The 24,935-nt window shown below is 36.8% G+C and overlaps 1 protein-coding gene and 1 non-coding gene across 2 annotated transcripts in view; one reads left to right on the forward strand and one right to left on the reverse strand.

Annotated features, from left to right (window-relative positions):
* The window catches only part of ARID2 (AT-rich interaction domain 2), a 208,286-nt gene that overhangs the window by 15,083 nt on the left and 168,268 nt on the right, over window positions 1-24,935 (reverse strand). Inside the window, exons 17-20 of the mRNA XM_070788568.1 lie at window positions 6,387-6,525; window positions 6,209-6,294; window positions 2,820-2,943; window positions 2,640-2,731 (exon numbers count right to left, since the gene is read on the reverse strand). Coding sequence (XP_070644669.1) covers window positions 2,640-2,731; window positions 2,820-2,943; window positions 6,209-6,294; window positions 6,387-6,525 — 441 coding nt within the window. The remainder of the gene's footprint in view (window positions 1-2,639; window positions 2,732-2,819; window positions 2,944-6,208; window positions 6,295-6,386; window positions 6,526-24,935) is intronic.
* TRNAC-ACA (transfer RNA cysteine (anticodon ACA)) lies at window positions 13,591-13,662 on the forward strand. The gene has a single exon. It is a non-coding gene; the product is annotated as a tRNA-Cys (tRNA).

Below are 24,935 nucleotides of genomic sequence, written 5' to 3' on the forward strand. Positions count from 1 at the left end.
CTCTTTCTCCTTGCCTTTCACTTCTTTTCTTTTCTCAGCTAACTGCAGGGCCTCCTCAACCATTTTGCTTTCTTGCATTTCTTTTTCTTTGGGATGGTTTTGGTCACTGCCTCCATAACAGAAGAAGCAAGAATCACAATCCTATGGCCTCCAGAATGAAAACCACATCACAGAAAACTAACCAAAATGATCACATGGATGTAACTTAATGACTCTTATCCACCATGCTGTGTAGAGCCACCCTAGTCGGTTGGGTCATGGTGGAGAGTTCTGACAAAACGTGGTCTACTGAAGAAGGGAATGACAAAGTTCTTCAGTACTCTTGCCTTGAGAACCCCATTAACAATATGAAAAGGCAAAGAGGTATGAAACTAGAGATGAGCCCCTCAAGTCCGTAGGTGTCCAATATGCTACCAGGTAAGAGTAGAGAAATAGCTTTAGAAAAGAGGCTGAGCCAAAGCAAAAACAATGACCAGTTGTGGATGTTTCTGGTGGTGAAAGTCAAGTCCAATGCTGTAAAGAAATATTATTAGGAACCTGGAATGTTAGGTCCATGAATCAAGATAAATTGGATGTGGTCAAACAAGAGATGGTGGCAAGAGTGAATATCGACGTTTTAGCCATCAGTGAACTAAAACGGATGGGAATGGGAGAATTTAATTCAGATGACCATTATATCTTCTACTGTGGGCAAGAATCCCTTAGAGGAAATGGAGTAATTTCTTAATTACTCCATAATTACTATTAATTACCATGATCAACAAGAGTCCAAACTGTAGTACTTGGGTGCAGTCTCAAAAATGACAGGATGATCTCAGTTCCTTTCCCAGGCAATCCATTCAACATCACAGTAATCCAAGCCTATGCCCCAACTACTAATGCCAAAGATGAAGTTGAACAGTTCTAGGAAGACCTAAAAGACCTAGAACTAACACCAAACAAAGACATCCACTTTATCATAGGGGACTGGAATGCAAAAGTAGAAGTTAAGAGATACCTGGAGTTAATAGGAAAGTTTGGCCTTGGAGTACAAAATGAAGCAGGGCCAAGACCAACAGAGTTTTGCCAAGAGAATGCACCACTGGTCGTAATAAACACCCTCTTCCAACAACATGAGAGATGACTCTACATATGGACATCACCAGATGGTCAATACTGAAGATGGAGAAGCTCTATACAGTCAGAAAAAACAAGACCTGGAACCGACTGTGGCTCAGATCATGAGCTTCTTATTGCAACATTCACACTTAAATTGAAAGTACAGAAAACCACTAGGCCATTCAGGTGTGGCCTAATACAGTGGAAGTGACAAATAGATTCAAGAGATTAGATCTGAGAGACACAGTAGGGTGGAAAGCCATATGAAAAACTACTTACAAAACAGTAAGATGAAATGTTATAAAACAGAAATGTTATAAACACAGACTCAATGAGGAAAAGGAATACAGCACAGGAAAGGCAGCACACAGATGCCAGCATCTGAGCTGGATTAGGGAAGGCTTACAGATGCTCAATGGGCTGCAACCCAGGGAAGATACAAAAGTGTGACATGAAAGACATCTAGGGTGGTTGGAATCTGCATGTGGTTTAATTTGGCTAAAATTGATATGCAGCAAAAGAAGGGGTAGGAAGAGAAATATAGTGAGAAAGGAAGGAAGAAATGATTCTATAAATGCAATTGGGAGATGCTAGTGACAAAACCTTCTTACTTTTTTTTCTGAAAAAACTTTATTTTTAATTTGAATGTTAATTTTTCTTACTCCTCTGTGGGAATACTTGATTCATGAAATATATTAACTTTTGTTATTGCAAACACTTTTTTTAAACTTAAGTTTTACTCACTTTAAATTTACCTAAGTTTTAAAGTTTGATATAGTTAAAGTAATTGCTTTTTTGTAATTGATGCCTCTGTTTTTATGTTCATAAAGTCCAGTTGGAATGTAACTACAAGAGATGTTATTAAGATCCAACACAAGGTAAAATAGGAGGAGGGGAACCAAGGTAGATTCGATTAACAGCATGTGAGAAGAGAAAAAGTAGGAGAGAAAAGCACTGTCTGGAAGGCAAGATGCATTAAAGCATAACTTCCCAACTAACGAGCCCAAGTTGAGTCAGCTGAAGGTGGAGGAAGAATACTAAAAAATTATTTTCAAGGTTCAAAGGAGACAAATCTACATTTGCTTTCTCAAGAGTTAGAGTTGTTTCCAGTTTCCATAGATTTATAAAATCCTAAGTTTTCTCCTAAGTCCAAGGATCTTAGCATATCTTTTACTTTGATGGTTTCATTAAAACGGCAATTATCAAACTGAATTCCATTCTAATTCCACATGATTCAAGTAACCAATTCCTTTTTCCTCCTAGTAAACTCCCAAGTTTTCTTTGGTAGACCTACTTTCTCCTCTAAATTCTATGACGAACGAGAAATTTAACTTAAATAAGTTCAAGAACACCTTCTGGTTGTTTCAACTTCCACTTTTGTGGCTTTTAAGAATCTATGATGGTCTACTTTGACATAAGCTTTTGGACATATCCAAAAATTGGTGAGAAAAACAGTGAGTACAATGCAGATATTTAACCTTATTAACTTACAGGTAACAGTAAAATATAAATTCACTCTGACTACAGAAAACATTACTCACCTGCGACCACATTCTGAATATTTACCAATGTTTTTTAATATTAAGGCAGCTGTTAGTCGGATGTGTTTAGTTATTGGTCCCTCTTTTTCATCCTTAATAAGGAAAAGAAAAGAAAAAGAATAAAGATCTAAATCATACAGTGTTCACACCTTCATAGTTAAGGCTCCAAGGCTCACTTACTGTAAAATCTCGAAAGACAAGATTTCTTGATCCTCTCCTTAGAGCCATAAGGGCAGCACTGGGATGATTCACAATGGCCTTTTGTGCTCTAGGAGTTGAGCTTGTGCCCCCTACAGCTGGCTGCCTAAATTGACCAGGGAGAGGAAGAGATTGTTAACATGACAATTCAGGCAGACTGACAACAAATGACCAACCTGCCAAACCTGAACGTGGTTACTCGAAGTAGACACAGGGTGAGTAAAAGCTCTGGTGGCCCAGCAGTAATACTTACTCTTTGTGTCAACCGAGGCAAAAGGATTCATGGTCTTTTATTTGCAATCTATCAACTTTAAAGCAAACAACAGATGTCCTAGTACAACCCATATATATATATATAAATACAACCCATATATATATATAAATTTAACCCATATAAATAGCTTAAAAGTTGAGTTCACATCTTTGAATGCAATGTTAAGATGTTAACAAAGAATAGTCTACAAGTTGAGCTGGATATTAGTTTTGCTAAATGGTACCTACAAGTAAAATATATCTCCTAAGAGTGTACTGGTATATGTATAGGTCACCCAGGAAAAGATCATCTAATACGATAATAACATGAAATTATGCTAACTACTACATTTCAAACTATTACTATCTTATAGAATTTTTTATTAACCAATTTCAATCATTTCAGTATAGCTCTATTGTCCTTTAGCAAAGATGGAGGGACTGCAGAGACAGATTTTATATAAAATCAGATTCAAACTACTCTAGGTTTCCTTTGCCACACAGAAAAACTGCATCAGTCAGTATCCGTTGCATTCTGCTGAGGCAACATTGGAGAGAGAACTGGCTCCCGGGAGAAAGTCCTGTTCCTGCCCCTCACTAGCTGCATGACTTTGAACTGTTCCATTTGCCCCTTTGCGCTTCAGGTTTCACATCTGTAAAGTGGGGATATTTCTGGCATTTTTTTACATGAGTAAACTAATTCTGAATATTAAGTTAACATAAAAGCAATCTCTAAATTGAAAGCCAATTTTGTCTATATCTACATATAGATTTCTCTAGATAAAGATCTATGTATCAACACAGATAAAAATTATTGACTATGTATAAATGACAAAGGTTTTTTATTATAACGGATATACCAAAATAACCCTCCAAATTTGAACAAAATCAAACATACTGCAGCATACTATTATTAGCTACATAGAAGTGAAGTGAAAGTCAGTCAGTCATGTCCGATTCTTTGTGACCCCATGAATTGTAGCCCATCAGACACCTCTGTCCATGGGATTCACCAGGCTAGAATACTGGAGTGGGTTCTCAGGGATTGAACCTGGGTCTCCTGCACTGGAGACAGATTCTTTACCATCTGAGCCACCAGGGAGGCTGAAAGCTACATTAATATATACAAATTAAATACAGTTCACCCTTGAACAACATGGGAGTTTGGGTACCCACTCTCCCTGTAGTCCAAAATATGCATATAACTTTACATTTGAACCCCCACACCTGCAGTTCCATATCTGTGGCTTCAACCAACCAGAGATGCTACAGCATCACAGTATTCACTGTGACAAACATCCACCTGTTAGCAGATCCTCCCAGTTGATACCTGTGTTGTTCATGGGTCAACTGTACAGTGAAAATTATAGAAAAAACTATTTGGCAGAAAAGTGACTTTCCACTGCTTTGAGGGTAAATCTAAACTCATGTTTATGGCTTATGAAAGCCTCAGCTATTTTTTCCTCATTCTATAGATCTCAGTTTGGATTCACTTTCTATCCAAAGCCTTCTATGGTCTCCTACATTGGTGTAGGTGGGCTTTCACAGTGTCCTGTGCATTTGATGCCATTTAACAAGAATCATCTATATCTCTCATTGTATCTCCAGACTTGAGAATGGCAAAATATATCTTGGTCATGTATACTTCATGTCATATTTTAGTGCCTAGCTGAGGCATGAATAGTAATGGAGAGAATAAAAAATAACGGGATGAATAAAGTATGTAAGCAGCTTCTGGTATTCCCACCCTTGTAGTTCTGTCTAGAATTTCAGCTCTCTGAAGTTAGACTAAACCGTGTCCTCAGAATTCCCTATGTTTGGCATAATGTTCAGTACACAGCAATATCTCAAAAAATGTTGACATTAATTTATCTTCATATTATAATAATTAAAATACAACTATCCCTTGGTATTCATGGGGGACTGGTTCCAGGACCCCCTGAGGATACCAAAATCCTAGAGCCAATCCCAGACAGATACCAAGCGATGGCAGTATTTGCATATAACCTACACACATCCTCTTGTGTGTTGTAAATCATTCAGATTACTTATATACTCAGTACAATGCAAATGATATGTAAATAGTTGCTGCTGCTGCTGCTGCTAAGTCACTTCAGTCGTGTCCGACTCTGTGTGACCCCATAGACGGCAGCCCACCAGGCTCTGCCATCCCTGGGATTCTCCAGGCAAGAACACTGGAGTGGGTTGCCATTTCCTTCTCCAATGCATGAAAGTGAAAAGTGAAAGTGAAGTCGCTCAGTAGTGTCCAACTCTTAGCGACCCCATGGACTGCAGTCTACCAGGCTCCTCCACCCATGGGATTCTCCAGGCAAGAGTATTGGAGTGTAGTGCCATTGCCTTCTCCAAAATAGTTGCTAGTATATGGCAAATTCAAATTTGCTTTTTAGAATTTCCTGAAAAAAATTTTTTTCAAATATTTTTGATCCCTGGTTGGTTGAATCTTCCGGTGTTGAACCTAAAGATCTGGAGGGCTGACTGTATTATTTAGAATTAAAGCCCTCAGTTGGAAACTACAAAATAGGAGACATTATGTAAATTTAATAAGGACCTTACAGGAATCCACAGTAGTGGATTCTGTAGTGGATACTGTAGTCAGAACTTGACTACAAGTTATTATAAGTGTTCATGGAAATAAAAGGTAAATGAATAACAAACAGTAAATGTGACATATACATTTTACGTTGGACCATCACATGCCACTGTAGCCTCTCCTCAGGAGTAGTTGTAGGAATAAATCTCTCTGCCATTATCAAGTACATGTTCAACTCCTCTCCCAAAGGACAAAGAACCATATATTTATTTCCAATTTACAAAGCATTTCTCATAGATCATCTGCCATTACTACCAAGTGACTTGTCTGCAAAGTGGAATCAAAATATTAGAGCTACAAGGTACTTATACACCATGTGGTTCAGCCAATATAAAAAGTGATTCCTAGGGCACTTATGCACTTTGAACAGGGTCACATACATAGCTGGACTACAACCCAGGTTTCCTGTCTCCTGACATGCTGAATTGCCTTTTATTGCTATTTTGCCTAGTTTCCTGATTTGTCTTTTATTTAAATGCACAACAGGAAGTAAACTCATGTTCCTTACTTGGTAGAAGATTTTTGATTTCCTGCTTGTCCTGGTTCATCTTGTTTTAATCCTGCAAGCAGAGCATCCTTTGAACAGTGCTTGTCCTTTTTAAGAAAACGGAAGCAAAAAACATAAGCATCAAGATCTCTAATGCAACTAAATGAGCTACAAGTCAAATAGTATTAAGAAAGTGTACCTGTAAGTGAGTGATGAAAGAAAACCTCTGTCGTTGAAAAGGCTCACAACCTTCCCAAAGACACTGCCCTGGATATACGTCTTTTCCTCCATGTTCAGTTGCTGCATGGTAGAAAACCTGTGAGGGGGTCTGAAACCACCTACAAAAAATAGAAGTAGTAGAAATGTTCTAACACTTAGATATGTTCTTTAAAATAGAAAACCTGCTCTCTTAATACAAAAGCTCCAGAACAAATAATGAGCAAAACAGTACAGATAAATATCATTCCAAATAATATTTTTAAAATTTCTGCTTATACTTAAAAGTCAAATACTCAAAAGTTCTGAACACTTCTGGTAATTAGATATAAGCTTAATATTTCACTCTCATTTCCCTAACTTCAACGGAAGTCAGTTAAGAATCTCTTGAAAGTAGATAAAATTTCATTTGAAAACACAACAGAACATAATCTCATAAACAAATACCATACTCTGTTGTACTTTTAGAAGCTGCTCAAGCATTTACCAGATTTCATATCACATATAATAAACTCCAGCATATTCAATCTAAAAATCTAAATGCTATAAACTTTGGTGAGTCTGGCTCTTAAGTTGAATTCACATTTTGTATGTCCATCCATGTTTAAGAAGTCATGTCTCTCGTTTCTCCAACGTCATACCTTACTCAGTTAGAGACCTTGAGGTTTAATAATACAAATACCTTAGTATATCTGGCCAAGGACAGAAATCTGAAGAAAATCAGACACTGTACTACTGCCTTGTTAAATAGAATATATGGCAATGAGAGAGAATACTGGAATCCAGACAGCAAAGACTACATTAAAAGACTTCAATTACTAACTACTAACTCAAATATTTATATAGTCAATATCTTTAAAGTTTATAGCAGAACTCTCTCAGAATTGAATTTTTTATGGATGTCAGATAAACATGTCTATATTTGAGCCAATTTCTGATGTGGAGCACATATATAATATTTCAAATTAATATTCCTTCAGGAAATAAATGATAGGCATTTTAAAATAAATTTTAATCAAAAGAACTGAATACTGAAGTATAAAAGATGATGTTAAAAACCATTGTAACTGACATATTTCATTCCATCTATATAAATACTTCATCTATATAAATAATTTCTGATAGTTTTATTATAAAACTATCATGGATTCAAAGAATTAATATAGTTTAAAGTGACTACCCAAAGCGATCTACAGAGTAAATGCATTCCCTACCAAAATTCCAATGGCATTTCTGACAGAAATAGAACAATTAATCCTAACATTTGTACAGAATCGCAAAAGCTCCCAAAAAGCTAACGCAATCCTTAGAAACATGAAAAGTTGGCGGCATCATGTGCCCTAATTTCAAACTATATTACAAAGCTACAGTAATCAAAACAGTATGGCATCTGCATAAAAACAGACACATAGAACAGAGAGAGCCCAGAAATAAACTCATGGATATATAATCAATTAATTTATGATAAAGAAGTCAAAAATATATAATAGAAAACAATGCCTTAATAAGAAATGTTGGAAACAATGCATAGCCACATGCAACAAAAAAGAAACTCAACTACTCTTTTATACCATACAAAAAAAAATTAACTCAGAATGGATTAAAGACTGGAATGTAAGGTTTGAAATCACAAAAGTCCTAGAAGAAAACAGAAGTGTTAAGTTGCTGAACACAGGCTTCAGCAATGATTTCTGCAGATTTGATACTGATACTAAAAACAAAAGCAACAATAAACAAAAATAAGCAAAAATAAATAAGTGGGACCACATCAAACTAAAAAGCATCTGTGAAAGCAATGGAAATAATCAACAAAGTAAAAGGACAATGTACTGAATGTGAGAAAATATTTATAAATCATACATCTCATAAGGGGTTAACATACAAAGCACATAAGGAACGCCTACAGCTCAGCAGCAAAAATCCCAAAATTTTTAAATGGGTAGAGGTTCTAATTAGACACTTTTTCAAAGAAGACATACAGGTACATGAAGAAATCAACATCAAAACCACAATGAGATGTTACCTCACATATGTTAGGAAGACTACTATCAAAAACACAAGAAAGAAGTGTTGATGAGGATATGGAGAAAAACAAAACCCCTGTCCCTGTGCACCCTTAGTGAGAATGTAAACTGGTGTAGCTACTGTGAAAACTATAGAGATTTCTCAAAATATTAAAAATAGAACTACCATATGATCCAGCAATTCCCACTCTGGATATTTAGCAAATAAATGAAAACACTAACTTGAAAAGATATGTACACCCCCATGTTCACTGTAGCATTATTTACAAAAGCCAAGATACAGAAACAACCTAAGTATCCATGACAAGCCTAAACAGTGCATTAAAAAGCATAGATATCACTTTGCTGACAAAGATCAGTATAGTCAAAGCTATGGTTTTTTTAGTTGTCATGTAGAGATGGGAGAGTTGGGCCATAAAGAAGGCTGAGCACTGAAGAACTGATGCTTTCGAACTGTGGTTCTGGAGAAGACTCTTGAGAGTCCCTTCAACTGCAAAAAGATCAAATCAGTCCATTCTAAGAGAAATCAACCCTGAATATTCACTGGAAGGACTGATGGTGAAACTGAAGCTCCAATACTTGGGTCACCTGATGTGAAGAGCTGACTCACTGGAAAAGACCCTGATGCTGGGAAAGATTGAGGGCAGGAGGAGAAGGGGGTAACAGAGGATGAGATGGCTGGATGGCCTTATCGACTCAATGGACATGAATCTGAGCAAACTCTGGGAGAAGTGAGTAACAGAGAAGCCTGGTGTGCTGCAGTCCATGGGTTTGCAAAGAGTCGGACATGACTTTGTGATTGATCAACGGGTCCATCAACAGATGAATGGAAAGAAAATGAGAGAAATATTATACTGCCATGAAGAACGGAGAAAATCTTGTCATCTGTAATCTGGACGGCCTCAAGGGAATCATGCTAAGTGAAATATGTCAAACCAAGAAAGACAAGTATCATATGAACTCATTTAATATGTGGAAGGTGAAAAAAAGAATAACAAAAAAAACCCAAACCCTCCCACTAAGGTCACAGGTAAAGAGAAGAGACTGGTGGTTGTCAGAGGCAGGAGATGGGGGGCAGGATATGAAATAGGTCAAAAAGTACAAAACAATAGTTATAAAGAATCTGCCTGCAATGAGGGAGATCCAGGTTTGATCCCTGGGTTGGGAAGATCTTCTGGAGAAGGGGATGGCTACCCACTCCAGTACTCTTGCCTGGAGAATTCCATGGTGGGGTACAGTCCATGAGGTCACAAAGAACTGGACACAACTGAGCAACTAACACTTTCACTCATAATTCTATTTCATTAATATGAAATAATGACTGGAACACTACTATCACAAGAAGACAGGTCTCATTTTACTTTTAAGATTTTATCTAAATACTCTTAATTTATTAACTGAAAAGTAAAACCATTTACACACACCAGACAAACACACAAATCAAACTCCAAATGCACTGACTTGTCAGAGTCAAAATGTTATCTATTTTAAACTATTTTGTAATACATTAAATGAAGCGAGTTTATTTACAATACATAAAATTGATGAATCTACTGGTTAAAAGAAAAAAGAATGCAGTTAGTCCTTCTTTAAATCAATTTAAACTACTAAACACACACAACTCTGTGTGCATGTGGTTTTAAGACAACAGAATTTTTAAGTGCTCAATTTACCTGCTAAACACAGGGTCTATTATGTCCCTTTTACCTATGGTGTTTCCACTCATCCTAATTCTATTTTCTCTCTATTCATCTAACTGTTTAAGTCATACAAGCCAGACTTTAACTGAATATGGTACAAGGTAAAGTTCTAAAACAGTGATGAAGCTGGCTACAATGATCACATGAAGGTGGAAAGAAATTAAGGTTTCCAAATCCACTAAGTGGAATATTTGGACTTAAAATGCATAAATGTAATTTCAAATTAAAACAATGAGTTTTCAGGGAACTTTATTTTTTTCTGAGATGGGGAAGAATAAGACATGCAGTGGGATGTCACTAATGTCTACCACTGTGTCCAAACAATTTCCCTTACTTCTACTTTTCTATCAACAACCTACCCGGTCCCCTGAAACAAGCAACACGTTCATTTAAAGAGATGAGAAAATTTCATAAAGGCAACCAAATGAAAATAAAAATTTCCTGGGATTCAATTATCTAAACTGCTAACACTTTGGTTGTTGTTGCTGTTTAATCTTAAGTTGTGTCCGACTCTTTGCGAGCCCATGGCCTGTAGCTCACCAGGCTCTTCTGTCCAAGGGATTTCCTAGGCGAGAATACTGGAGTGGGTTGTCATTTCCTTCTCCGGTGGATTTCCTGACCCAGGGATCAAGTCCACATTTCCTGAACTGCAGGCAGGTTTTTTACTGCTGAGGCACCATAAGTCTTCACTTTGTCTTGTGTTTTTTAAACAAAACTGAGGTGTTTTGTTTTTTTTAATTGAAGCAGAGTTGATTGACAATGTTGTGTTAGTTTCTGGTATACAATAGGTGATTCGGTTATATACATATTCTTCTTCATATCCTTTTCCATAATGGTTTCCCTGGTGGCTCAGAGGGTAAATCATCTGCCTGCAATGCGGGAGACCCCCGTTCGATCCTGGGTTGAGAAGATCCCCAGGAGAAGGAAACAGCAACCCACTCTGGTACTCTTGCCTCAAAAATCCCATGGATGGAGAAGCCTGTCCATGGGGTTGCAAAGAGTCAGACATGACTGAGTGACTTTCACTTTCACTGAATATAGTAAGACCTTGCTATTTGCCTAATTTATATAATAGTAAGCTATATCTGTTAATTCCAGACTCCTAATTTATCCATGCCCCACTTCCTTTCCCTTTCCATAACCATAGTTTGTTTTCTATGTCTGTGAGTCTAAGTAACTGGGTCTGTTACTAATATAATTTTATATACCACTGCCATATGGTTATATGATGCCTTTGTACAAATAAAAAGAATGTCCTTCCTTAAGATGCTTTATCACCATCTGTGAAAAACTGTTGTAATAAATATGCAACTTCTGGCATGTACAATGTGAAGGTTGCTTCCCCTCCTCCTCCCACACACTTTGGGGTCAAACAACCACAGGTAGAGCAACTAAGCAAATAACTTCACTCCAAAACTCATTTTACTTATTGTTACTCTAGCTTTCAGGATGGCTGTTGGAATTAAATATGGTGATACATGTAAAATTATTTGGCAAATAGTATGCCAACAATAAATGAGAGCTATTATCAACATAATCATTATTATTAGTAGTAGATGTTGTAGTGGTAGCAGTGGTAACCTTTCATTTTAACCTTGCCCATCTTGTTAATCATGTACTCTGAGATCTTTTCCCCAGCTATTTCAACACTGTCATACCTTGTTCAGTAAAGTTTATTAGTCTATCTCCATGTTAATGGTCCCTATTATCAACTATTACTCACAACTCATTTTATTAATTTCTGCACCCAAAACCACTCCCCACAGCCTGCTCCAAACTTTTCACCTTTTGTTAAACACTGAACTTCAATCTTGTTAGAGCTCATCTTCACCTGTATTCGTGTGAATTTCTGAACTAAGTGATTTTTACATCTCTGGGTGGGGGGACGGGCTATTACTGAAAGAATTTGTTACTCTGTTAGAGCTTCCTTAACTTCCTTTTTCTTTATATTACATCTTCTGTCATTAATCATTTTTCCTTCCTTTGGATATTAGCCAGAAGTAGCCACTGTGTCCAGGGTTAACTCCTTCACTTACATACTGAATTCTATTTTGTTTCTTCATAAACTATCCCTTCTTTTGCATCTTCTATCTTTCTGTTTCTCCTGAATCTTATACTAAAGCATAACAATATAAATGCTACTCCAACTAAAAACAGTAGAAACACTTTTTTTTGGATCCTGTTACTTTCTCAAAAGATAGAAACTAGATTTACAGTATCTGGCAAAGTGATACAAAATTTAATACCTAGTACATTTATTATAGTAAATATATCCAACACTTTTTCTCAGTCACTGGCCATCTTTCAAAGATATATATATATATATATATATATATATATATATATATATTATTTTCAATTACATCATCAATACAATTTATAATGCCTAATCTCCTGCTCATTACTCAAATAGTCACAGCTAAAGCTCAGGATTAGCCTTTATTCTTTCACTGAAATCCCCTTCAGCCAAATTCTTTTTTTCCTTTATCCTAGTGAAAAGCTGTTTGGTTCAACTGAACAAGTTATTCAATAAGGCTACTAGGTGCAAGTTTTCTGATTTTAATTCCCCTAAGCAAACACTTGAGGTTAAAACACTTACTACCAGAACTTTTAAAAGCCAAAAACCATGACATTATTGGTATAATCTATACCAATACTTTCAGAGAAGGCAATGGCACCCCACTCCAGTACTCTTTCCTGGAAAATCCCATGGATGGAGGAGCCTGGAAGGCTGCAGTCCATGGGGTTGCTGAGGGTCGGACACGACTGAGCGACTTCACTTTCACTTTTCACTTTTAAGCATTGGAGAAGGAAATGGCAACACACTCCAGTGTTCTTGCCTGGAGAATCCCAGGGACGGGGGAGCCTGGTGGGCTGCCGTCTATGGGGTTGCAACAAGTCGGACATGACTGAAGCGACTTAGCAGCAGCAGCAGTAGCATACCAATACTTTGGCCACCTCATGCGAAGAAATGACTCACTGGAGAAGACCCAGATGCTGGGAGGGACTGGGGGCAGGAGGAGAAGGGGATGACAGAGGATGAGATGCAGAGGATGAGATGGCTGGATGGCATCACTGACTCGATGCACATGAGTTTGGGTAAACTCCAGGAGTTGGTGACGGACAGGGAGGCCTGGTGTGCTGTGATTCATGGAGTCGCAAAGAGTCAGACATGACTGAGCAACTGAACTGAACTGAACTGAACGTATGATTACTAATATCATTTTTCCTACCATCAAACACTTAGGCATCATGAAAACATAAGTGAAGTAGATAAAGTACACTTTTTCTATTACTTTAAGATGTCATTATTTAAAATTCTTCAATCAATGCAGGAGGTTATATATTAATAGTATATATTATAATATTTAAATGATTTACCATATGTAAAAGAATGGTAAATGGTAAAATCATTAAAATATTATAATATATACTTTTTTACCATATGTAAAAGAACGAGTCTTCCCTGGTGGCTCAGACGGTAAAGTGTCTGTCTACAATGCAGGAGACCCAGGTTCGATCCCTGGTTTGGGAAGATCGCCTGGAGAAGGAAATGGCAATCCACTCCAGAACTATTGCCTGGAAAATCCCATGGACAGAGGAACCTGGTAGGGTACAGCCCATGGGGTCGCAAAGAGTCGGACACGACTGAGCAACTTCACTTTCACTATATGTAAAAGAACAGTTTAAAAACAAACATCTGTAGCTATAAAGCTAAGATTATTTCCTCTGTCTTTAAAACAAAACTAAAAGGGCTGAAAATAGCACATTTACAGTTTTCTTAATTGCTCAATTTCTTGGCAAGTTATTTTTCCTTAATGACCAAAACGTATTCCATGTCCCTCTTAATAGCCCTCTTCCTGCAAAAAAATTTAATTTGACTTAAAACACATGTGATACTCTGCAGGAAAATTTTCATTTAAAAGCAAAATATGCATTTAATAAATGCACTAAATGATACATCAAAAAATCTACACTGCAAACACATTTCAGTTTTTAAAACAGCTGTATTATTAGTTGTAAAAAGCAATATTACTAGTGGGGAACTAAATGCTTCTGTTGCTGCAGACATGAATTCTCTACTCCCAGCTTCTTTGCCCCAGTCAGCCCAGATTCAAAGCCACAGATAGAAACAACTGACTGACTGGCTTAGTTGCCAAAGAAAATGAGGAAAGATGCAAGTATGTGGTCTATTTTTGGCTTTTAGAGAAAGAGATTGTACCTCCCAGTAATACTCAATTTATGTACTGAGTAATACTCAAAGTATCTCAACTGAGGAAGAGGGTTCCAGTGGAAGACAGCCAAAACCAACAGTCTTTGGCTCTGCTTCTTTTCCTCCTAATAAGTAATAATATCAATAAAAATAAAATATTAATAATAGTAGAATATTATTAACAACCAACTTATTACTAACCTACTGTTCTGTAATGCAGTTACATATTTTATATAGCAAAATAGAAAATGTATTGTCAGGGATCTTGGTTAAATATGCTTTTAAAATGTGAACCCTCCAGTAAAATCTGAATATGGGATAAAATAATAGTTCACAGTTGAAAAGTAGTATGGAAACATATTTGAACAAGTTAGGCATTACGATAATGTTATGCTTAATAAACTAAACAGAAGCTTGGAGATAACACTGAATGGTGTGTGTGTTTGTTTATTTTCAATAAGATAAATAAAGCATGCAAATACACCGAATCTTTGGATTTTTACTTGAATTCTTTGAAAGTTACGGCAGTATACTACTTCATACCATTCTCGACAAAGCTGAACACAGTATAAAGCACCTCTTTTTATATGAAGTTCTGTTTGTTCAGAACTTATTATGTACTCATATATTCACAAACATCATCTTACTTGAATTCTGTGATAGCCTTCTGAAGAAGGCAAAACTATCACCACTATACTGCTGAGGAAACAAGCTTTTAAGCTTACTATAACTTTCTAGAGCCATAGTTTCTAGAGCCATGTGGCAAGAGTTGGGATTTGAAAACAGGTATGTCTAACACTAAAGATCTGATTTTTTTCTACTATCCTAGAACACATGACTGTTTACTTGGGTAATTTGTACACATTCATTACTAGGTAAAAACTGAGGCATTACACTTTTATACACACCATCCATTATACTATGATTTTTTTCTTTAAATGTTAGAAAATTCTGAAAGAATACTAGGTTTGAGATTAGCATTTGTACCTAATTCTCCTTATTGTGTACACAACTCTCAAAGAACAAAGTTTATTTAATAAGCTACAGGCTAGATTTCTGACCCCAAGAAATTCTTTTACCAAATATTTTAAGGAACACTGAAAAGGACTTCAATACAATTTGCAAATTGGTCTCATAGTATGTAACTTTTTGGTTTCAGGTACCATCTTCAAGTAGTCTTTGGTACTCAGTGTTTGAAAGAACAAAGCAAGGTAAAAACAAACAAGAGATCAAAGACAAACTATAACAATACATTATATATTTCAATTATAAACTGATGTTAACATCATGCTGACAATATATTAATAAGAATAAAGATAAGAATAAGGACTTCTAGTTTCTGTTCAGACATATAGAGCCTGGAAGTTGTCACTCCCATCCTCAGAACAAGAAAAACTGTGGAACAAAATGAAAATTAACAACATTTAAAATCATCAGAGAACTGAGGTCACAAGGCAAACTGTTTCCCTGAAAACTAAGTAGACTGCTGAATATAAAGAAACAGAAATAATTGCTTAAATCAGTAACTGAGAGGAATACTGAAGCAGAAACCATGAATTGACGGAGACCCAGTATGGACTATCCTGAAAGGTAAAAAATCCTGAAGGGCCAATCTCTAGGGAAAGCCCACACTTTTGTGAGTTTTATATCTAGGAACCCTAGCAGGTTCTCCTGGTAGACTGGGAAAAAACTCCCTAATACTTACAACAGGTAGAGGGAGAAAGTAACATTTTAAAATATGCCTGGGGTGTTCTTTTCTCCTTAATTAAGGCCTGCTCTCAAGAAAAATTACCAGAGCCTTATCTGACCTAGGGGAAAAGCAAACATAATTTGAGCCCCTTCAGATTCCCTGTCTCATATAAGGGGAGAAAAACAATGGCTATGAAACTCTTCTCAAAGTCATAGCTCCAGAGACTCAAATCCACCTTTCAAAAAGGTAAAATTTAATCATGAGAACGTTTCCCCTGCCTAGTATGCTATCACTTCATAAGCAGTGTTCCAACAGAACTGAGGATTACAACTGAGAGAGCTGTCAGATACAGACTCTACTTTAAAAGGAATATCTAAGGAAACCCAAACACAACAGCAAACATTAACAAAGCATAACTCCTTGCTAAACAAACACAAAACTCACACCGAAAGTCTATTTATCTCAGTTCCTATTAAGTGATGCACATCCAACATTCAACAAAAAGACATGCTATGTGTTAAAGCAAAATTAAACTACAGACTGAAAATATAATACAAGCATCAGAACCAGACTCAGGCATGGCAGAGATTAATTGGCATGGCAGAGATAATTCCCAGAATTATCACCCTGGGAATTTTAAATGATTATGATTAATAGGTTAAGATGCTAATCAAAAAAGGTGTACCATGTAAGAAGAGATGAGTAATGTAAGCAGAGAAATGGAGATATTAAGAATCAAAAGGAAATGCTAGAAATAAAATAAAAAAAAAACAACTGAAACAAAGGATGCCTTTGATGAAAATCATCAGTAGACTAGACATGGCCAAAGAATTGATGAGCTTGAACATATGTCAACAGAAATGTCCCAAACTGAAGAAGAAAGAGAAAAGAAGAATTGAAAAAAACAGAAAGAGAATGTCCAAGAACTGTGAGACAATTACAAAAGGTATAACATACGTATATTGGGAATAGCAGAAGGAGAGGAAAGAGAGAAAAAACAAGAAATACTTGAAGTAAGAACGGCTGAGAATTTTCTAAAATTAACAACACATCAAACCACAGATCTAGGAAACTCACAGAACATCAGATAGGCTAAATGTAAAAAAAAACTACACTTAAGCATTTCTTATTCAAACTGCTAAAATCCAAGGACAAAAAAATCTTGAAAGAAGCCAGAGAGAAAAAATCCTTACTAAGAGAACAAGGATAAGATTATCCTGGATGCTTCTTGAGAAACTATGCAAGGAAAAAGAGTAGCGTGAAAAATTTCTATAAAATGTTGAAAGAAAAAGATTCATCAACCTAGAATTTTGTGTACACAAAATTGTCTTTGCAAAGTGAAGGAGAAATAAAGACTTTCTTGGATAAACAAAAACTGAGTGCGTTTGCACAGTACATCTGACTACAAGAGATGTTAAAAGAAGTTCTTTAGAGACAGAGAAAGTGGTAGAGGTAAAAATAACTAAGATCTATATAAAGAAAGGAAGGGTGTTAGAGAAGGAACAAACGGAGATAAAATATTTCGTATTTCTATCGACTGATCTAACAGACTAATGATTGTTCAAAATATTGATAAAGCAACAATGTATTTGGCAATTATAACTTCTGGATAAGTAAAATCAAGGACAACAATGGCATAAGGGACACTAGGAAAGACGAATACTCTGGTACAAGGTACCTAAAATATCCAGGAAGCCATATGTTGTTTGAAAGTACACTTAGAATACCTATAAATATATATTTCAAACTCTAGGAAAACCATAAAAAATTTTCAAAGAAGCAATTATACTAAGAGAGAGAAGAAAATGGAACCATATAAAGTACTCAATTAAAAGAAAAGAGAGGAATAACATGGACAAAAGAAACACAAACAGTGGAATAAACAGAAAACATTTACAAATATGATAGACATTAATACAATTGTATCAATAATCATTTTAAATATGACTGGTCTAAATATACTAATTAAGAGACAAAGACTGGCAAAGTAAATATAAAACAATGTGTGGTTAAATGAAAAGGCACAGACTAAAAGTAGAGCAAAGGAGAAATATATACCATGCTGCTGCTAAGTCACTTCAGTCATGTCCGACTCTGTGCGACCCAACAGACGGCAGCCCTCCAGGCTCCCCCGTCCCTGGGATTCTCCAGGCAAGAACACTGGAGTGGGTTGCCATTTCCTTCTCCAGTGCATGAAAGTGAAAAGTGAAAGTGAAGTCGCTCAGTCGTGTTCAACCCTCAGTGACCCCATGGACTGCAGCCTTCCAGGCTCCTCCGTCCATGGGATTTTCCAGGCAAGAGGACTGGAGTGGGGTGCCATGCTAACACTAATCAAAAGAAAACTGGATTAATTACATTAATTTCATAAAAACAGACCTGAAAGCAAGGATACTATGAGGGACATTATTACATAATGATAAACATGTCAATTCTTCACAAAGATAATTCTTAAGGTATATAATTCTAAAACAAGGCATCAAAATATGAGGCACAATCTGATAGAACTGCAAGGAGAAATAGAAAAATCCACCATTGTATTTGGAGACTTCAGCACACCTCTACTTGTAACTGGTAATTCGAGCAGGCAGAATATCAGTAAGGATATAGTTGAACTACACAGCACCATCAATCAATTGGATTTAACTGACATTTATATAAGACTTCATTCAATAATAGCAGAAAACACATTTTTCTCATGCTTAAAGGAACATTCACCAAAATAGACCATATAAAACATACCTTAACAAATTTAAAATAATACAAATAACATAAAATAAGCTTTAAGATCTCAATGGAATTAAACTAGAAACCACTAACAAAGAGAGAGCTGAAATGTCTCAAAATATCTGCAGATCAAACAACAAACTTCTAAAACATTCTAACTAATTGAAAATGAAAATACAACTTATCTAAATTTGTGGGCTACAGCTAATAGAGTATACAGAGAAAAGTTATAGCATTAAATGTATGTATTAGAAAAGACCATCTAAAATCAGTAATCTAAACTTCCATCTTAGGAAACTAGAAAAAGAAGAGCAATGTAAACTCAAAGCAAACAAAAGAAAAGAATAAAAGTCAGAGTAAAAATCAATTAAAGGAAAACAGACAATCAAGAAAGAAAATCAACAAAACCAGAAGCTGAAAAAGATAAACCTCTAGCCAGCTTAAGCAAGAAAATAAGTCAAAGAAAATACAGATTACTAATACCAGATATAAGGGGGCTGCGGGGCTATAGGTACTGAGCCCACAGGTATTAAAAGCAGTGGTCCCCAACCTTTTTGGCACTAGAGACTAGTTCAGTGGAAGACAATGTTTCCACGAACTGGGGAAGGTATTGAGATTATTCAAGCAAATTACATTTATTGAACTCGATGAACAGGAAGTGGAACTCAGGCAGTAATGCAAGCGATGGGAGCAGCTGTAAACACGTGAAGCTTTACGTGCTGGCCTGTCACTCGCCACCTACTGTGCGGCCTGTGTGGCTTGGTTCTTAACAGGCCACGGACCAGTACCAGTCTTTGGCTCTGAGGTTGAGGACCCCTGATAAAAAGCATAATAAAGGAATATTATAAATAATTTTATGCCACAAATTTGATACTTAGATGAAATGGAACAAAAAAGACATAATCTGCCAAAACTCCACAAGGATTAGCAGATAATCTGAAAGAAACTGAATTAATAACCTTCCAAAGACAAAAAAGAGCACTAGACCTAGATGCTTTCACTGGTGAATTCTACCAAACATTTAAGGTAGAAATGATACCAATTTTCTAGGATTCCTAAAGAAAATGGAAGTGGAGTGAATATTCCTAAATCATTCTCTAAGGCTAGAATTACTGTAGTACTAAAATCACACAAAGATAGAAAAACTACAGACTAGTATCTCTCATGAACACAGATGTGAAAAACAATCACAAATCAAAGCAAGCGATGTATAAAAAGAACTATATACTAATCAAAAATGAATGAAATGAATGATTCACTTTGTCAGTGTGGCCTCCCTACCCTGCTTTACTCCTTCGCTAAGCCATTGAGGCCAACTGTGAGTGAAAGTCACTAAGTCAAGTCCGACTCTTTGGAACCCCATGGACTATATAGTCCATGGAATTCTCCAGGCAAGAATACTGGAGTAGGTAGCCTTTCCCTTCTCTAGGGAAACTTCCCAACCCAGGGATCGAAGCCAGGTCTCCCGCATTGCAGGTGGATTCTTTACCAGCTGAGCCGCAAGGGAAGCCCTGAATAAGTATCTTAAGGAAAGCTGGAAAAAAAAAATTTATTTATTCCAGGTATGACAGGCTGGTTCAATATTCAAAATTTAATTAATCTAATCCACCACACCAAAAGCCTAAGGAAGAAAAATTGTGTAATTATATCAACAGATATAGAAAAAGCATCTGACAAAGTTTAATACCAACGGATTACTAAAAACTTGGTGAACAGCCCAATTAAAAAATGAATTAAAAATCTAAACAGGCACCCCACCAAAAAGAATATACAAATTGTAAATAAGCATAAATACTCAACATCTTTTGTCATTAAGGTAATACAAATTAAAATGAGATATAGAACGGCTAAAATCGAAAAAGCTGATCGTATCAAATGCTGGTGAGGATATGGAGCAACAGAACTCTCATTCATTATATTGGTGGAATGCAAAACGGCCCAGCCACTTTGGAAAACAGTTTGATAGTGTCTTACAATGTTAAATATAGTATTACCATAGTGGCTTTATTTATACTTGTCCAAAACCAAAAGTAACCAAAATGTCCTTCTATGGTTGAATGAGTAAGCAAACTGGTACATCCATACAATGTAGTATCATTCAGCAATAAAAATAAGTGATCAAGCCACAAAAGGCATGGAAGAACCTTAAATACTTATTGCTAAGTGAAAGAAGTCAATCCTAGAAGGCTGCATATTGTATGATTCCAATTACATGACAGTCTGGAAAAGGCAAAACTATACAGAGATAGTGAAAAAAAAAATCAGGATTTTAGCAGGGGTTAGAAAGGGAGGCAGTTAGGAGAAATGACTATGTGAAGAACGGAAGATTTTCAGAGTGGTAATAATATTCTGTATGACACTATAACGGTAGATCCATGATATGCACGGTCAAAATCCAGAGAAGTGTATATAACACAAAGAGTGAATCTTAATGGAAACTATGGACTTAGTTAGTTCTAGTCATCATTCATAACATATATACTACACTAATTCAAGACGTTAATATTAGGGGAAACTGTGCAAGGAAGAGAAAGTATATGAGAAAACCTGCACTATAGGTTCAACATTTCTATAAACCTAGAACTGCTTTAAAAAACAGTCTATTCAGTATGGAGATTCCTTAAAAAAAACTAGGAATAAAACTATGATATGACCCAACAATCCCACTATTTGGCATATACCCTGAGAAAAATATAACTGAAAAAGACACATGTACCCCAGTTTTCACTGCAGCACTATTTACAATAGCTAGGACATGGAAGGAGAAGGCAATGGTACCCCACTCTAGTACTCTTGCCTGGAAAATCACATGGACAAAGAAGCCTGGTAGGCTGCAGCCCATGGAGTCGCTAAGAGTCGGACACAACTGAGCGACTTCACTTTCATGCCATTGGAGAAGGAAATGGCAACCCACTCCAGTGTTCTTGCCTGGAGAGTCCCAGGGACGGGGGAGCCTGGTGGGCTGCCATCTATGGGGTCACACAGAGTCGGACACGACTGAAGTGACTTAGCAGCAGGACATGGAAGCTGTGGTATACGTGTACACACACACACACACACACACACACACACACACACACACAGACCAGAATATTACTCAGCCATAAAAAGGAACATGTTTGAGTCAGTGCTAAGAAGGGGATGAACCTAGAGCCTGTCTATTATACAGAGTGAAGTTTAGTCAGAAAGAGAAAATCAAATATTGTATATTAACACATTTAAATGGAATCTAGAAAGATGGTATTGATAAATCTATTTTCAGGGCAGTAATAAAGATGCAGACATAAAGAACAGACTTATGGACAAGGAGAGGGGGAAGGAAAGGGTGGGACGAATGTAGAGAATTGCACGGAAACATACACAATACCATATGGAAAATAGATAGCCAGTGGGAATTTCTTATATGACTGAGGGAACTCAAACTGGGACTCTGTGACAACCTAGGGGGTGGGATGGGGTGGGAGGTGGGAGGGAGGTTCCAGAGGGAGAGGACATATATACAGCTATGGCTGATTCGTGCTGCCGTATGGCAGAAACCAACACAATATTGTAAACCAATCATCCTTCAATTGGGCTTCCCCAGTGGCTAGACAGCAAAGAATCTGCCTGCAGCGTGGGAGACCTGGGTTTAATCGCTGGGTCTGGAAGATCCCCTGGAGAAGGGAATGGCTCCCCACTCCAGTATTCTTGCCTGGAGCATGCCATGGACAGAGGAGCCTGGTGAGCTACAGTCCACGGGGTCACAAAGAGTCAAATACGACTGAATGACCAACACAATCCTTCAATTAAAAATAAAATATTTTAAAAGTCTATGAATTTTTTTGAAGAAATAAGATAAATATTACCACTACTATTATATAGCTCACATAGACCACAGCCTTGTCTAACTCAATGAAACTAAGCCATGCCATGTGGGGCCACCCAAGACGGGCAGGTTATGCTGGAGAGGTCGGACAGGATGTGGTCCACGGGAGAAGGGAATGGTAAACCACTTCAGTATTCCTGCCTTAAGAACCCCATGAACAGTATGAAAAGGCAAAATGATAGAATACTGAAGACAATGGATGAGATGGCTGGATGGAATCACCGACTCAATGGACCTGAGTTTGGGTAAACTCCGGGAGTTGGTGATGGACAGGGAGGCCTGGCATGCCTGGTGATTCATAGGGTCTCAAAGAGTCGGACAAGACTGAGCGACTGAACTGAATTGATTATATAGCTGTTCTGGAAACACTCGATATTATAATTGGATGAGAGGACTAACTAAGGCATAAATATAGAAAACCACCACCACTTAAAAATACAGTGGAAGTTAAGATCATTTATGAATAACAAGAAATAAAAACTATGACTAGCAATAAAATTACAAAAGTTGTAGAATTTATGGGAACAAATATTCAACCCTATACTGGGTTGAAAAAGACTATAATACCATGGAATGATACTTTTTCCTTCTAAGGAAAAAAATACTCAATATTGAAAAAATATTCACTACCTAAAAACAAACAAAAATAGCCATTCATTAAAAGCAATTAAATAAAAATCCCAACATGGTTCCCTGGGGGAATCTCTGGAAATTCTAAAGTTCATTTGAAAACAGGATAAATATCTGTGTAGGTACCAAGTCTGATTTATATATCACTTTAATTTTGAAAATTAACACAGTGCCTGATACAAGGTAAGTGCTTGAAAAAATGAGAAACACTGAAAGGGGAAATTAGGAGGAGGAACTTGCCACCCAACGTCAAAATTGAAAGTGACAGTATGATAAGGACAGAGACCATTGGGATAACAAGTAATTCAGAAACAGAAAAAGCATACAGAAATTAAGTACATATCAAAGGTGGCCATTCAAATACCTAAGGGAAAAATGAACTAGTCAAATATTAGTCATTTGGAAAACAACAATCATACTTCACTTTACACAGAAACTAAATTACTGATGGATCAAAAAGTTAAAATATTAAAGTGCAGAAGACAACAAAATGTGTAATTTACGATCTAAAAGTTGAGAAGGTTGTTCTGAACATGAAACATGGTTTTTCTGAAGCATGGTTTTTCTAGTCTCTTCACTGAAAAGTCCTAGAAACAAGAGCCAATGTAAAAGCAATGGATACTTCCTGAAGCCCAGATTAAATATCATTTCCCATTAAAAGACATCAGATGTCCTGGCTATGGTTTTTCCAGTGGTCATGTATGGATGTGAGAGTTGCACTATAAAGAAAGCTGAGTGCAGAAAAATTGATGCTTTTGAACTGTGGTGTTGGATAAGACTCTTGAGAGTCCCTTGGACTGCAAGGAGATCCAACCACTCCATCCTAAAGGAGATCAGTCCTGGGTGTTCATTGGAAGGACTGATGTTGAAGCTGAAACTCCAGTACTTTGGCTACCTGATGCGAAGAGCTGACTCATTTGAAAAGACCCCGATTCTGGGAAAGATTGAGGGCAGGAGGAGAAGGGGACAACAGAGGATGAGATGGTTGGATGGCATCACCGACTCAATGGACATAGGTTTGGGTGGACTCTAGGAGCTGGTGATGGACAGGGAGGCCTGGCGTGATGTGGTTCATAGGGTCACAAAGAGTTGGACAAGACTGAGTGACTGAACTGAACTGAACTGTCCTTGGACAAACAGTTGATTCCCCGTATAGGGCAGGAAATACACAAATTAAGTCCAGAACATTTCATCTAACAGGGAGAAAGGAAGTTATCAAAGACAAATTAGATCACATCCAGGTTGAACAGGCCTTCACTGGCCAAAGATGGGACAATCTGAACATTAAGAAGGATATAGTATCTGCAATGGATTGAAGTTATCTCAAATATACTTATGTTCACAAGTTCATTCACAACCAAAACCAAATTAAAAACCAAAAACCAAATTAAAATCAAAATCAAAATTAAAAAAAAAAAACAAAAAGCACCTCATCTCATAGTCACCTTTGTACAGTTAGTAAACAACTCTTTATTTTGAAAATTGGTAAATAAGAGAAATATTCAATAATCTGGCTTTTTCTCTAAAAACTATTCCTCAGAGAAATCAGACAACTGATAAAAAGGAAACTTTACATTTTATAACGATAAAATAATGTATCTAGGCCGTAATTTTCAATGGCTGTTTACATCACAAAAAGAGACACTAGACAGTGCCTACTGCCTGATGGAGCACACAACGCCATTT

This window comes from Bos indicus, chromosome 5, assembly GCF_029378745.1.
Source record: "Bos indicus isolate NIAB-ARS_2022 breed Sahiwal x Tharparkar chromosome 5, NIAB-ARS_B.indTharparkar_mat_pri_1.0, whole genome shotgun sequence".
NCBI lineage: Eukaryota > Metazoa > Chordata > Mammalia > Artiodactyla > Bovidae > Bos > Bos indicus.